This window comes from Schistocerca cancellata, chromosome 2 (genome assembly GCF_023864275.1).
Source record: "Schistocerca cancellata isolate TAMUIC-IGC-003103 chromosome 2, iqSchCanc2.1, whole genome shotgun sequence".
Taxonomy (NCBI): domain Eukaryota; kingdom Metazoa; phylum Arthropoda; class Insecta; order Orthoptera; family Acrididae; genus Schistocerca; species Schistocerca cancellata.
In genome coordinates, this window is record NC_064627.1 from 843,743,967 (window position 1) to 843,761,098 (window position 17,132).

General features: G+C 43.0%; 1 protein-coding gene across 1 annotated transcript in view; it reads right to left on the bottom strand.

Moving 5' to 3' along the window:
* LOC126162759 (sodium-independent sulfate anion transporter-like) overlaps window positions 1-17,132 on the bottom strand; it is a 174,580-nt gene that overhangs the window by 44,007 nt on the left and 113,441 nt on the right. The window contains exon 4 of the mRNA XM_049919447.1: window positions 4,683-4,878. Within this exon, the coding sequence (XP_049775404.1) occupies window positions 4,683-4,878 (196 nt within the window). The remainder of the gene's footprint in view (window positions 1-4,682; window positions 4,879-17,132) is intronic.

The following is a 17,132-nucleotide window of genomic DNA, read 5'->3' on the forward strand; positions in this document are numbered from 1 at the left end:
ACCTGCAACATTTTGACACTAAATAAGACTGTCGAATAGTCGGAATATATTTAACTGCTACAATTTCTTCAAACTGCGTTAAAAACATGCAAAGATTCTAGTTTGAAAGATGGTCAGTTCGCTCTGCTTATACTTTATACTATAGTAGATAGTAGGGGTACCATGTGAAATGTGTGACTGAATTGAAGACTTTTTGGTCGGGAGAACACAGCACGTTATCTTGGATGGAGAGCCACCGTCATGTGTAGAGGTAACTTTGGGTGTTCTACAGGGAAGTGTGTTGGGACCCTTGCTGTTCATGTTGTGTATTAATAACCTTGCAGATAATATTAGTAGTAACATCAGGCTTCTTGCAGCTGATGCAGTTATCTTTACTATCTGAAAGAAGCTTCTTAAATATTCAGTCAGATCTTGATCAGATTTCAAAGTAGTGCAAAGATTGGCAACTTGCTTTAAATTTTCAGAAATGTAAAATCGGGCACTTCTTAAACGAAAAAAACACAGTATCCTAAGACTGTAATATCAATGAGTCACCGTTAGAATTGGTCAACTCATACAATTTCCTGTGTCTAGCACCTTGTAGGTATATGAAATGGAATGATCACATAGGCTCAATCGTGGGTAAAGCAAGTGGTAGACTTCCGTTTATTGGTAAAATACTAGGGAAGAGTCATCAGTCAACAAAGCAGATTGCTTACAAATCACCCGTGCAACCCATCGTAAAATATTGTTCAAGTGTTTGGGACCCGTACCAAACAGAACTAACAGGGGATATTGAACGTGTACAGAGAAGGGCAGCACGAACGGCCAGAGGTTTGTTTAATCCGTGGGAGAGTGTCATAGAGGTACTGAAGGAACTGAACTGGACGGCTCTTGAAGACAGACATAAACTTTCCCGAGAAAATCTATAAACAAAGTTTCAAGAACTAGCTTTAAATTGTGACTCTAGGGATATACGACGATCCCATGGTATCGCTCACATAGGGATCGTAAGGATAAATTTAGAATAATGACTGCACACACAGACGCCTTCAAACAATTTTTCTTCCAGCGTTCCATGCGTGAATGGAACAGCAAGAAACCCAAATGACTGGCAGAATGGGACATGCCCTCTGTCATGCACATCTCAGGGGTTTGCACGGTATAGACGTAGATTCCATCGTAGTATGCATAGTTTAGAGAAATTACACTATCATACACTTAGGTTATATTGGAATATAAATGAAACAAAAAATCAGTTTCAGATAAACAGCTGTCGGTAAAGTCACTACACTACTGATCACTGGCCAGGGATAATCCAGTTGCACTTACAAGGGCAGAGAAAATTACTCGACATCCCTCAAAATTAACTGTCGCGTGGCCCAAGGTTCTGTTTCGTGTCCTCGGCTTTTATTAGTCTTCATAAATGATTTAAATCACAAGTATTCGTGCTAGATTATAAGTCTTCACAAATGGTTTACCAAGGACAGAGGCAGTGCTTTTAGCAGATCGAGTGAAGTAGATATGGAATATAAACTCACAGCAACAAAGGATGAGGCCAGGAAATGTTTATGGATAACTGTTTGGTTGTAAATGAAAGGAGGACCATATGCATGAATTTCAAGCTCATAAGAAACAAAATCAGTGATAACATAAACGCAAAGTTAGGGACATGATTTACTAAACAAACTTCTTGAACAAATTTGTTAGTATATTGTTGGATGATAATCTAAGATGGTAGAAATATATAGTTACTGAAAACGTTGTATTGGTTGGTTGGTTTGGGGAAGGAGACCAGACAGCGTGATCATCGGTCTCATCGGATTAGGGAAGGATGGGGAAGGAAGTCGGCCGTGCCCTTTCAGAGGAACCATCCCGGCATTTGCCTGGAGTGATTTAGGGAAATCACGGAAAACCTAAATCAGGATGGCCGGACGCGGGATTGAACCGTCGTCCTTCCGAATGCGAGTCCAGTGTCTAACCACTGCGCCACCTCGCTCGGTGAAACGTTGTATTATGCGTTAAGAAATCTCAGAGACTGCTGCAATACTGACAAAGTACTGTGTGCGTGTTTACAGTGTGAGTGGATCAAACATGTGTTTCTTTAAACTGCTAGTACCCGCCGGGTACCTTTCAGTCGAAATTTTAGTGTTCAACATCGAGGTGCAGTCCCAGATCGAAACACCCTAATATGATAGGTTGGGGTGTTTGTAGATACTGGATCTTTGATGATAAAAAGACTTCGTGATTTTCCCCATTCAGTCCGAACTCCGGAAAATATAGACAGAGTGAGAAGGATACTTCTTGCTAGTCCGAAACAATCCGCAATGTGACAGCGTTTAGCGTTGGATATTTCACGGCATTCGCTTCATCACATCAGATTTCACAAATACAAAATTATGCTCGTTTATCAGCTAAATGAAAGGGATTTAGTGCAACCCAAAGAATTTTGTGGCATAACAGATGCCATCCTTACAGAAGAAGCAGACGTCCTACAGTAGGCTCATTTCCATCTGGATGGCACTGTTAATGTACAGTACTGTCGGCACTAGCCTTCAGAGAACCCATGTGAACAACACCAAAACTTCTCTACATCTCAAAAGTAACAGTTTGATGCGGTGTCTGCAAGAGAGAGCGATTGTTGGTTCTAGTTTTCTTGAAGAGGGAGGGACCACACTTACTGTAACATCAGCACACTACATCGAAATGTTAAACAACTTCCTGCATTCGAAAATGTTAAGGCATTGTGTCAACATGAGGGAAATGTGGTTTCAACAGGATGGTACCACAGCTCACATCCCGAGACCATCCATGGAAGTGGTTCGATAAATGTTTCCTGGAGATGTCACTTCACCATTCGGCGATTACATTTTATGGCGTTGACTGAAATCAAGGGTGCATGTGAACAAAGCCCCAGACAAGCTGTAACTTTAAAATTTCCATTCGTCAAGAAACTGAAACTGTGTCGAATGAATGTTAGAGAAAGCTGTGCAAACTCTTAAGGAGAGGCATCAAATTGGCATCTGACAAGAAGGACGCCATCTTAATGGCATTATTTTCTGAACCTAATTAATGTATGCAGATTTCAAAAATTCTGTATAAATATTTAACGTAAAACTTGTTTTTTATAAATAAAACAGTGCAAATCATACCGTAGTTTAAAATATTCGTTTACTTTGTTCCGCCCTGTATACAGAACAATACACTGTGTACGGAATTAATACAGATATTGCAAAAAAAATTTTCAGCCTTCAAAAGAGAACTATTGAAATATTTGTAAACGCTCTCCTCAGGGTGTGGTATAGGGAAATATTTAAGGAATTTAAAAACATGGATCTTCCTGGATTATATAAATACACTTGGAAGCAGTTCGCGTTATTCACTACAGCACCAGATGCCAATTTCCTGTTACCAACTACCTTCTGAAAATCACAGACGCTATGTTCTTGTGCAGCCTCTCATGAGTGTGTATGGCCGGCATCCAGTCGTCAAGGTCCCTTAGCGTAAAATGCTTTGCCCCATTGGGAGGAGGCTAAAAATGCCAATGCCGCTAGTTTGCCGGGAAAAAATTGTACAGTCCACGCCTTGGTCTGGTTGACTAATTGTAAGGTGTACTTTTAAACAAAGCGGGAAAAACTGTCTCCGTTTTGGTTATGTCACATGTCAGCTTTGGAAGCGGCAATTCAATGGACAATCCCACACTTTCACAGCAAGAACCAAGAAAGCTATACTGATTCTTCGACCTCACAAGTAATCATAATTAGACAGACATTCGTACATCAGAGAACTAACAGTGATTATGCTATGGGTAAAGGGTAACATGCCAACGGCCTTGCCGCAGTGGAACACCGGTTCCCGTCAGATCACCGAAGTTAAGTGCTGCCGGGCTGGGCGTATGATGTTATGTATAGATATTTGACGATGCTGGTACTGACTTTGCATTTAACATTTGTCGATGCCACTATGGGTGCAGTAGATTAGGACTTTGTTTTTATACAACAGGTATGCCTCTTCATACTTAAAGCGCACAAATGCATATATTTGTCAGTAGTAATTTTCACTATGGTCTATTTATTGTTCTTAAGCTGCAGAAAATCTGCGAGTATATTATGTTTTTTCCCATTTTTTGCTGCAGATCTGATGATGGTCATTATAGACCGAAACCGGTAATCTGTTAACAAAAAGTTCGTGACCATAGACGTAAATTAAAGGAAACTTATTGTATATTAGGGTGACTGTTTTATGCGCGACAATGTCACAGCTTGTTTAAGTTGAGCTGTCTTATATAATTATCTGTTGTGTAACTTTCGATCACTGATTCACTTGATCTACCTGTTCACGGCGAAGGTCACTGGGTTCAGGTCTTAATAGTATTACAGCGGTATACTTAGATCTCAACTATAACCTCACTTAATGTACCGCAAAAAAAGAAAAAAAATCACGTAACTTTATTTTTCTGAGATGGTAATTAAAGCTTTATGACTACACCACATTAGTCTGAGTACCGAGAGTCATTCTTCTCGTAGGAATTGAATAGCGGTGGTGGTCAGGGATGGTTGAATCTGGTGCACCTTGTACCTTCCACCATACATAGTATAAAGGCTTGTCGAGTTCATATACAGATCTTCAAAAGGAGATGAAATGAAAACGCACGGCTTGCAGTGGAGCCCAGCGTCCCAGCGTCCGCCCGCTGTCCTGCTTACCGAGTCCCAGAATGCCCATGACAACTTGGACGACTCCGGTGAGGAAGCCGAGCAGGATGGCGTGCTCGGGGCCCATGCCACGCACCGACTGGAACGTCAGCAGCGAGATGATGGCCGTGGGGCCCATCGGCACGTCCTTGCAGCTGCCCAGCAGCACGTAGAGGAAGCAGCCCATGAACGACCCGTACAGCCCGTACTGCAACAGCCAAGCGGTGCCGCCAATGTAAACAAAGCAAAGCGCCCGGTTGCGCAGCGCTGGCGTAGCTGCGGGAGTCTCAGCAGAGAAGACACACCGTATATGACGTTGTCGTCTCTTCAGGAATTTAATAGGGCCTGCAAAGGAAGTTAATAATTTCTAGTGATTGCTATTACCAGTTTAGAAAGGAAACACAAATAGTCGGGTAATTTTACATTTTCCCAACAATGAAATAAATGAAATGATCGTATGGCATTGTTGACCGGGAGGCCCCATGCGGGGAAGTTCGGCCGCCGTATTGCAAGTCCTTTTTAATTGACGCCACTTCGGCGACTTGCGAGTCAATGATGATGAAATGATGATGAGAGACACACAACACCCAGTCATCACGAGGCAGAGAAAATCACTGACCCCGCCGGGAATCGAACCCGGGACCCCGTGCGCAGGAAGCGAGAACGCTACCCCAAGACCACGAGCTGAGGACTTCCGAACAATAAAATGAGGTGATGAAAGAGAAATACCAACATTAGCAGGGTGACGGCATTGAAATACACAGTGGTGACATAAGTCATGGGGTACCTCCTAATATCGTGTTGGACTTCCTTTTGCTCGGCATAGTTTAGCATCTCGACGCGGCATGGACGCAACAAGTCGTTGGAAGTCCCTTGCAGAAATACTGAGCCATGCTGCCTCCACAGCCGTCTATAATAGCGAAAGAGTTGCTGGTGCAGGATTTTGTGCACGAACTGACCTCTCGGTTATGTCTCATAAATGTCCGACGGGATTCATGTCGGACGATCTGGATGGCCAAATCGTTCGCTTGAATTGTCCAGAACGTTCTTCAAGCCAATCGCGAACAACTGGCGCCCAGCGACATGGCGCATTGTCATCCATAAAAATTTCATAGTAGTTTGGGGACATGAAGTCCATGAATGGCTGCAAATTGTCTCGAAGTAGCCGAACATAGCCATTTCCAGCGAATGATCCATGTAAACACAGCCCACACCATCATGGAGCCACCACCAGCATGCACAGTGCCTTTTTGACAAATAGGGCCCATGGTCTCGTAGGGTCTACACCACACTCGAATCCTCGCATCAGCTCTTACCAACTGAAATCAGGACTCATCTGATCAGCCCACGGTTTTCCCAGTCGTTTAGGTCCCAACCGATATGGTTATGATCCCAAGAGAAGCGCTGCCGGCGACATCGTGCTGTTAGCAAAGGCTCTCGGGCCGGTCGTCTGCTGCCATAGCCCACTGACGCCAAATTTCGCCACACTGTCGTGACGGATTCGTTCGTCGTAAGTCCCACATTGATTCCTGCGGTTGCTCGTCTGTTAGCACTGACAACTCTATGCAAACGCCTCTGCTCTCGGTCGTTAAATGAAGGCCATCTAACATTGCGTTGCCTGTGGGGTGAGAAAACGGCCGAAGTTTGATATTCTCGACACACTCTTGATACTGTGAATTTCAGAATAACGACTTCTCTAACTATTTCGAAAGTGGAATGTTTCATGCGTCTAGCTCCAAATACTACAGGGTTATTACAAATGATTGAAGCGATTTCACAGCTTTACAATAACTTTATTATTTGAGATATTTTCACAATGCTTTGCACACACATACAAAAACGCAAAAAGTTTTTTTAGGCATTCACAAATGTTCGATATGTGCCCCTTTAGTGATTCGGCAAACATCAAGCCGATAATCAAGTTCCTCCCACACTCGGCGCAGCATGCCCCCATCAATGAGTTCGAAAGCATCGTTGATGCGAGCTCGCAGTTCTGGCACGTTTCTTGGTAGAGGAGGTTTAAACACTGAATCTTTCACATAACCCCACAGAAAGAAATCGCATGGGGTTAAGTCGGGAGAGCGTGGAGGCCATGACATCAATTGCTGATCATGATCTCCACCACGACCGATCCATCGGTTTTCCAATCTCCTGTTTAAGAAATGCCGAACATCATGATGGAAGTGCGGTGGAGCACCATCCTGTTGAAAGATGAAGTCGGCGCTGTCGGTCTCCAGTTCTGGCATGAGCAAATTTTCCGCGGGCTACGCGTGAAACTTGCCCGCACACGTTCAACCGTTTCTTCGCTCACTGCAGGCCGACCCGTTGAGTTCCCCTTACAGAGGCATCCAGAAGCTTTAAACTGCGCATACCATCGCCGAATGGAGTTAGCAGTTGGTGGATCTTTGTTGAACTTCGTCCTGAAGTGTCGTTGCACTGTTATGACTGACTGATGTGAGTGCATTTCAAGCACGACATACGCTTTCTCGGCTCCTGTCGCCATTTTGTCTCACTGCGCTCTCGAGCGCTCTGGCGGCAGAAACCTGAAGTGCGGCTTCAGCCGAACAAAACTTTATGAGTTTTTCTACGTATCTGTAGTGTGTCGTGACCATATGTCAATGAATGGAGCTACAGTGAATTTATGAAATCGCTTCAATCATTTGTAATAGCCCTATATTTCGCGTTCAGGGTCTGTTAATTCCAGCCGTGCGACCATAATGAAGTCGGAAAACTGTGCAGACAAATCACCTGAGTACAAATATCAGCTCCGCTAATGCATTGCCATTTTATGCCTTGTGTACGTTATAGTACCGCCATCTGTATATGTGCATATCGTTAGCCCATGACTTTTGTCACTTGAGTGTAAATCAGTGGCGATGAGTGAACACCTGTGATGGACCGGGACTCGAAACGAGTTTTCCCACTTTGTGCAAGCGATCACCTTAACAACTTCGGCTATCCAACCGTGCTTCATATCCTACCCAAATTCCCAATCGTCTTGCGGGAACAATGTGAGGTGCTGCGAACAATGAGGAAAACGCTACGGCAGTAGTGCGCGACAAGTTGGGAATTTGGATCGGACGTGTAGAGCCGAAGCGATTAAGCCAACCACTCGCGTAAAGCGGGAAATCCGGCTTCGAATCCCTGACGGGCACAGGTTTTCACTTGTCGCCAATAAATTATTTAAAGTCCTCGTGCGGTTGAAGTCCGTATTTCTCTTTCATCATGTATTTACACAGCCCCGAAATCATGACAGTGTAGTTCCTGCTTTTTCGGGCGTGTCCTAAAGAACAGACGCCACGCATGTAATAGTAATAGATTAATTTTTTTTTCAAATCCCGATCCACATGTCGCAACTAAACAAGATGTTTTCGTAATCATGACAAAAACTTTCGGGAAGGACACAGAAAAACAAACGTATCAATTGGAGGTAAGGACACTTGATGCAGAAACCAATAAGCCGCAAATTATCAAGCTAGGTGTGTTTCAGATATCTCTATCAATGGAATACGAATAGTTCTTCGTATGATGTAGTAAACAAATTTGTTTTATACATTACTGCTAATCTTGTAGGGTGGATAAAAGCGACCAGTATGTGTGAGGTTTGACCGACCGAGGTGGCGAATGGTTAGCACACTGGACTCGTATTCGGGAGGACAACGGTTCAAACCCACGTCCAGTGATCCTGATTTAGGTAGTCTAGACGTATGTACATACTCGTATTTTACAACGTGTTGTTTTAAGAAAGTTGTCAGATTTGGATCTACAGTTCGTATCTATATTAAAGATTTTCTGTTCTATTCTATTCACGTATTTAGGGAGGGGAGAGTACCTCTTCGTATGCAGCTGTAAGCTTCGTAGTGTTTTTTCATACCTTATTCTCATCATCCCTAGGCGAGAAGCACTATGGTACTAGAGGAACTATTGTTCAGTCCTCCTCAAATACCGATACACAAAATTTATTCAAAAGATTTTCGCGTTTGCACTATTCCAAAGACTGTAATTTAAGTTCCCTGTGCGTCTTCCCTACTACTGATTTTACTAGTTCATCCATTACTGATCGCTTCTTCGTGTTATTCCTAAATGTTGTTGTTGCTGTTGGGGTCTTCAGTCCTGAGACTGGTTTGATGCAGCTCTCCATGCTACTCTATCCTGTGCAAGTTTCTTCATCTCCCAGTACCTACTGCAACCTACATCCTTCTGAATCTGCTTGGTGTATTCATCACTTGGTCTCCCTCTACGATTTTTACCCTCCAAGGTGCCCTCCAATACTAAATTGGTGATCCTTTGATGCCTCAGAACATGTCCTACCAACCGATCCCTTCTTCTAGTCAAGTTGTGCCACAAACTTCTCTTCTCCCCAATCCTATTCAACACCTCCTCATTAGTTATGTGAACCACCCATCTAATGTTCAGCATTCTTCTGTAGCACCACATTTCGAAAGCTTCTATTCTCTTCTTGTCTAAACTATTTATCGTCCACGTCTCACCTCTATACATTGCCACACTCCATACAAACACTTTCAGAAACGACTTCCTGACATTTAAATCTATACTCGATGTTAACAAATTTTTCTTCTTCAGAAACGCTTTCCTTGCCACTGCCAATCTACATTTTATATCCTCTCTACTTCGACCATCATCAGTTATTTTGCTCCCCAAATAGCAAAACTCCTTTACTACTTCAAGTGTCTCATTTCCTAATCTAATTCCCACAGCATCGCCCGACTTAATTCGACTACATTCCATTATCCTCGTTTTGATTTTGTTGATATTCATCTTATACCCTCCTTTCAAGACACTTCCGTTCAGCTGCTCTTCCAAGTCCTTTGCTGTCTCTGACAGAATTACAATGTCATCGGCGAACCTCAAAGTTTTTATTTCTTCTCCATGGATTTTAATACATACTCCGAATTTTTCTTTTGTTTCCTTCACTGCTTGCTCAATATACAGATTGAATAACATCGGCGACAGGCTACAAATCTGTCTCATTCCCTTCCCAAGCACTGCTTCCCTTTCATGCCCATCAACTCTTATAACTGACATCTGGTTTCTATAAAAATTGTAAATAGCCTTTCGCTCCCTGTATTTTACCCCTACCATCTTCAGAATTTGAAAGAGAGTATTCCAGTTAACATTGTCAAAAGCTTTCTCTAAGTCTACAAATGCTAGAAACGTAGGTTTGCCTTTCCTTAATCTAGCTTCTAAGATAAGTCGTAGGGTCAGTATTGCCTCACGTGTTCCAATATGTCTACGGAATCCAAACTTATCTTCCCCGAGGTCGGCTTCTACTTGTTTTTCCATTCGTCTGTAAAGAATTCGCATTAGTATTTTGCAGCCGTGACTTATTAAACTGATAGTTCGGTAATTTTCACATCTGTCAACACCTGCTTTCTTTGGGATTGGAATTATTATATTCTTCTTGAAGTCTGAGGGTATTTCGCCTGTCTCATACATCTTGCTCACCAGACGGTAGAGTTTTGTCAGGACTGGCTCTCCCAAGGCCGTCAGTAGTTCTAATGGAATGTTGTCTACTCCCGGGACCTTGTTTCGACTCAGGTCTTTCAGTGCTCTGTCAAACTCTTCACGCAGTATCATATCTCCCATTTCATCTTGATCTACACTCTCTTCCATTTCCATAATATTGTCCTCAAGTACATCGCCTTTGTATAGACCCTCTATATACTCCTTCCACCTTTCTGCTTTCCCTTCTTTGCTTAGAACTGGGTTTCCATCTGAGCTCTTGATATTCATACAAGTGGTTCTCTTTTCTCCAAATGTCTCTTTAATTTTCCTGTAGGCAGTATCTATCTTACCTCTAGTGAGATAAGCCTCTACATCCTTACATTTATCCTCTAGCCATCCTTGCTTAGCCATTTTGCACTTCTTGTCGATCTTATTTTTGAGACGTTTGTATTCCTTTTTGCCTGCTTCATTTATTGCATTTTTATATTTTCTCCTTTCATCAATTAAATTCAATATTTCTCCTGTTACCCAAGGATTTCTACTAGCCCTCGTCTTTTTACCTACTTGATCCTCTGCTGCCTTCACTACTTCATCCCTCAAAGCTACCCATTCTTCTTCTACTGTATTTCTTTCCCCCATTCCTGCCATTTGTTCCATTATGCTCTCCCTGAAACTCTGTACAACCTCTGGTTTAGTCAGTTTATCCAGGTCACATCTCATTAAATTCCCACCTTTTTGCAGTTTCTTCAGTTTTAATCTACAGTTCATAACCAATAGATTGTGTTCAGAGTCCACATCTGCCCCTGGAAATGTCTTACAATTTAAAACCTGGTTCCTAAATCTCTGTATCACCATTATATAATCTATCTGAAATCAGTCAGTATCTCCAGGGTTCTTCCATGTACACAACCTTCTTTTATGATTCTTGAACCATGTGTTAGCTATGATTAAAGTTGTGCTCTGCGCAAAATTCTACCAGGCGGCTTCCTCTTTCATTTCTTACCCCCAATCCATATTCACCTTCTACGTTTCCTCCTCTCCCTTTTCCTACTACCGAATTCCAGACACCCATGACTATTAAATTTTCGCCTCCCTTCACTATCTGAATAATTTCTTTTATTTCGTCTTACATTTCTTCAATTTCTTCGTCATCTGCAGAGCTAGTTGGCATGTAAACTTTTACTACTGTAGTAGGCGTGGGCCTCGTGTCTATCTTGGCCATAATAATGCGTTCACTATGCTGTTTGTAGTAGCTTACTCGCATTCCTATTTTTCATTCATTATTAAACCTACTCCTGCATTATCCCTATTTGAATTTGTATTTATAATCCTGTATTCGCCTGACCACAAGTCTTGTTCCTCCTGCCAACGGACTTTACTAATTCCGACTATATCTAGCTTTAACCTATCCATTTCCCTTTTTAAATTTTCTAACCTTCCTGCCCGATTAAGGGATCTGACATTCCATGCTCCGATCCGTAGAATGCGTTTTCTTTCTCCTGATAACGACGTCCTCTTGAGTAGTCCCCGCCCGGAGATCCGAATGGGGGACTATTTTACCTCCGGAATATTTTACCCAAGAGGACTCCATCATCATTAACCATACAGTAAAGCTGCATGCCCTCGGGGAAAATTACGGCTGTAGTTTCCCCTTGCTTTCAGCCGTTCGCAGTACCAGCACAGCAAGGCTGTTTTGGCTAGTGTTACAAGGCCAGATCAGTCAATCATCCAGACTGTTGCCCCTGCAACTACTGAAAAGACTGCTGCCCCTCTTCAGGAACCACGCGTTTGTCTGGCCTCTCAACAGATACCCCTCCGTTGTGGTTGCGCCTACGGTACGGCTATCCTTATCGCTGAGGCACGCGATTTAAGCGATATGTAAGGCTTCAGTTTACTAATAATTTATTGAAGCTTAAAATCCATGACTGCGGCTGCAAAATATTGTCTTGTTTCGACTTTTGAGCCATTGGAAAGTGGTAGTGGCATAAAGAGTCGCATTAGAAACATTTCTGCACTGAAATCACTTTCATTTTGATGTACATATGCGTCAAGATAAAGTCCACCGGTGTGCTAAAGCTCCTCTTGATTCCACTTGATTCACGGTGTAAGTCAAAATAAAAACATTACCAGTGAGAAAATATTGTGTATCTGTATGATAGTACCACTAGAAAACAGATAAAAAGAGTAAACAGACCTGCAGCGAACGTTACTAAATTTTTAAAGTTGAGGAAAGCTTACAGTCACAAAAGAACGATGGTTTTAACCTTCAAAACATTCTTAGCGGCTGTGAATCGCACACGAAAAAAAAAAGATTATCAGTAATTTTGAAATCTGATACTATCGGAATCTTTCTCATCGTTATGGGCAGCATCTTGCAGTGATCTACACTTAAAGAGAGCTGTCACTGCTAATACCTAGAGGAAATTTTACCCAAGCGCCTCTGCGTCTCCTTTAAGGCGGGTCCACACTGAGCGCGCCGCGCTGCGCAAAACGGCCTTGCGCGTCCAGTGTGGACGGCGAACCGCGCTGCGTCGCGTCGTGCCACGCAGTTTTCCGGCTGTTGTCGGTACATCAAAGGAAGTGGCGCGTTTGCGCGCGCTCGGTTTAGACGGGGCTTCGTCTCGCTCCATCGTCAGACCACGCGCGCGCTCCTACTGGAACACAGTGCGCGCCTCGGAGCGGCGCGGCGGGGCGCGGACGGCGCAATCCTCTCTGTTACAGCTGTGCGCGAGGTGTAGCAGCGCGGCGCAGCACGGCGCGCTCAGCGTGGACCCGCCTTTACGATCGTGCCACGACGATACTTTATTGCTGACGACAATGTCATCAGCGAACAGTCTTATAGTGCTGCAGATACACTGTGATTTTATACGCAGTATGTATACAAGGGCGATGCACTTGAGGACAATATTATGGAAATGGAAGAGGATGTAGATGAAAATGAAATGGGAGATACGATACTGCGTGAAGAGTTTGACAGAGCACTGAAAGCCCTGGGTCGAAACAAGGCCCCCGGAGTAGACAACATTCCATTGGAACTACTGACGGCCTTGGGAGAGCCAGTCCTGACAAAACTCTACCATCTGGTGAGCAAGATGTATGAAACAGGCGAAATACCCACAGACTTCAAGAAGAATATAATAATTCCAATCCCAAAGAAAGCAGGTGTTGACAGATGTGAAAATTACCGAACAATCATTTTAATAAGCCACAGCTGCAAAATACTAACACGAATTCTTTACAGACGAATGGAAAAACTAGTAGAAGCCGACCTCGGGGAAGATCAGTTTGGATTCCGTAGAAATACTGGAACACGTGAGGCAATACTGACCTTACGACTTATCTTAGAAGAAAGATTAAGGAAAGGCAAACCTACGTTTCTAGCATTTGTAGACTTAGAGAAAGCTTTTGACAATGTTGACTGGAATACTCTCTTTCAAATTCTAATGGTGGCAGGGGTAAAATACAGGGAGCGAAAGGCTATTTACAATTTGTACAGAAACCAGATGGCAGTTATAAGAGTCGAGGGACATGAAAGGACAGCAGTGGTTGGGAAGGGAGTAAGACAGGGTTGTAGCCTCTCCCCGATGTTATTCAATCTGTATATTGAGCAAGCAGTAAAGGAAACAAAAGAAAAATTCGGGGTAGGTATTAAAATCCATGGAGAAGAAATAAAAACTTTGAGGTTCGCCGATGACATTGTAATTCTGTCAGAGACAGCAAAGGACTTGGAAGAGCAGCTGAACGGAATGGACAGTGTCTTGAAAGGAGGGTATAAGATGAATATCAACAAAATCAAAACGAGGATAATGGAATGTAGTCGAATTAAGTCGGGTGATGTTGAGGGTATTAGTTTAGCAAATGAGACACTTGAAGTAGTAAAGGAGTTTTGCTATTTGGGGAGCAAAATAACTGATGATGGTCGAAGTAGAGTGGATATAAAATGTAGACTGGCAATGGCAAGGAAAGCCTTACTGAAGAAGAGAAATTTGTTAACATCGAGTATAGATTTAAATGTCAGGAAGTCATTTCTGAAAGTATTTGTATGGAGTGTAGCCATGTATGGAAGTGAAACATGGACGGTAAATAGTTTTGGCAAGAAGAGAATAGAAGCTTTCGAAATGTGGTGCTACAGAAGAATGCTGAAGATTAGAGGGGTAGATCACATAACTAATGAGGAAGTATTGAACAGGATTGGGGAGAAGAGAAGTTTGTGGCACAACTTGACCAGAAGAAGGGATCGGTTGGTAGGACATGTTCTGAGGCATCAAGGGATCACTAATTTAGTATTGGAGGGCAGCGTGGAGGGTAAAAATCGTGGGGGAAGACCAAGAGATGAATACACTAAGCAGATTCAGAAGGATGTAGGTTGCAGTAGGTACTGGGAGATGAAGAAGCTTGCACAGGATAGAGTAGCATGGAGAGCTGCATCAAACCAGTCTCAGGACTGAAGACCACAACAACAACATGTTACGGGTATAATTGCAGATATTGTGATCATCCCTACCTTAATATGTACCTATTTCAGCGTGTTAGTCGTTTTTCCTCTGCGTCTAACCGTCTTCCCACAAACGTGTCACACAATTTACTAACTGATGTTCTCTGTACGGTCTTAACTGCACCACTAAGTGTACTACACCTGTCAGTATAGACTAAGCGTTTTGCGTCCTTGGACCACACTTTAACATCTGACATGCTGCCTAGGGGAAAATAGCATTAATGATATACCTGCAGGTACTAACCACTTTAAAAACATACTTCTCTCAATAGATATAAATCATCAAATGGAGAAAATATTGTTCAGTTCAACATCCTCAGTCACCATTAAAAATATCTGCACTTACACCCCTACACTGAAAACATTAAATGTCCTATTACTCCGCCACGGGGCACACGCGGTACTATTTTAATTTCTGTTGAACATTCGCTATTCAGTACAAAGTAGTGGGTGCTACTGGCAGATAAGCATCCTAGCGAATCATATATGAAGGGCTTATTTCAATAGTGGTACAAGTCCATTTTTGTTCATTCTGAGTTACAGAGTCCTAAAGTTAAATGAGTAGTATATATACTTGAATATTTCTGGTATCTCAACTGCAGATTTTTCAGCGCTCATTTAACTTTAGGACTCTGTAACTCAGAATGAACAAAAATGGGCTTGTACTACTATTGAAATAAGCCCTTCATATCTGTGCTAATACTCCATATTTTGATAGCAGTACCTCGGATATTTAAGAAATTCGTACAATATTGAACGTCTTTCGAAAATCTGGAGAGACGGAACGCACTGGACCTGTTCAGCTGCGTATATTGCTTGCAAGAAATGGCGCACTGATGAAGCCAGTAACTGTGTCGCACGAGTGGTTTGTCCTGAAACCGATTTTATTGTGTATTGTGAACTATGAATTCCATATTTCTAGATTTCCGAAAAGCACTGCAGGCTGTTAATGAAGGTACGAGCACGTGGAATAGGTATCCAGATATGTGAATGGCTCGAAGACTCCTTTAGTGATAGAGCCCAGTACGTTGTCTTCGATGGAGAGTGGTTATCAGAGACAAGGGTATCGAGAGAATTGCGCCAGGGAAGTGTGATAGGACCGCTATTCTTTTCTACATACGTAAATGATCTGGTGGACAGTGTGGGCAGCAATACGTATTTGTTTACTGATGACGCTGTGGTGTACGGGAAGGTGTCGTCGTTGAGTGGCGCTAGGAGGATACAAGATAACGCAGACAGGATTTCTAGTTGGTGTGGTGATCGGCAGCTAGCTCTAAATGTAGAAAAATGTGAGTTAATACAGATGAGTAGGCAAAACAATCACGTAATGTTCGAATACATCATTAGTAGTGTTCTTGCCACAGTCACGTTATTTAAATATCTGGACGTAACGTTGCAGAGCGATATGAAATGAAACGAGCATTGGAAAACTGTGATAAGGAAGGCGAATGGTCGACTTCGCTTTACTGGGAGAATTTTGAGGAAGTGTGATTCATCGGTAAAGGAGACCGCATGTAGGATGCTAGTGCGATCTGTTTTCGAGTACTGCTCAGTTGTTTGCGATTCGCACCAGATAGGATTAAATGAAGACATTGAAGCAATTCAGAGGCGGGCTGCTATGTTTGTTACGGGTAGGTTCGAAGAACACGGAAGTATTAAGGAAATGGAAATGAAATGATCGTATGGCATTGTTGGCCGGGGGGCCCCATTCGGGGAGTTTGGTTGCCGTATTGCAAGTCCTTTTTAGCTGACGCCACTTCGGCGACTTGCGAGTCAATGATGAAAGACACACAACACCCAGTCGCCCGCCGGGAATCGAACCCGGGCCCCTTGCGTGGTAGGCGGTAACGCTACCGCTACGCTATCGACGTGGGCCGTATTAAGAAAGGAAATGTTTCAGGAACTCAAATGGGAATTCCTGCGGAGAAGATGACGTTCTTTACGAGGAACCCAACTAAGAAAATTTAGAGAACCGGCATTGGAAGAACGACTCTACTGGTGCCAACATACATTTCGCGTAAGGAACACGAGCATAGGGTATGAGAAATTAGGGCTCGTACGGAGGCATGCACTGATTAACCAAAACATTATGACCATCTTTTTAACAGCTTGACTGCCCGTCTTTGGAAAGAAACACATCACTGATTATGCGTATCAAAGATCCGAAAGTTTGTTGGTAGCTTTGTGGAGGAATGTGAGATTAGATGTTTATGCACAGGTAATATAATTCGCGCAAATAACGCATCGCTGACTTGCGTACGCGATGAAGGCGCCCGATAGCGATCCATATAGGCCCCATAGTATTTACATCGTACGAATTTGATCGCCAAGATATCAACGTGAGTTTACTATAATGCTCCTCAAACCAATGTAGAATGGTTCTGGCTCCGAGAAATGGACAATTATACAGCTGAAAGATGACATCGCCGTCGGGGAAGACATCGAGCATGAAGGGAGGCAGGTGGTTCGCAGTTGTTAGCGTGTTTTCTATTACTGCCACA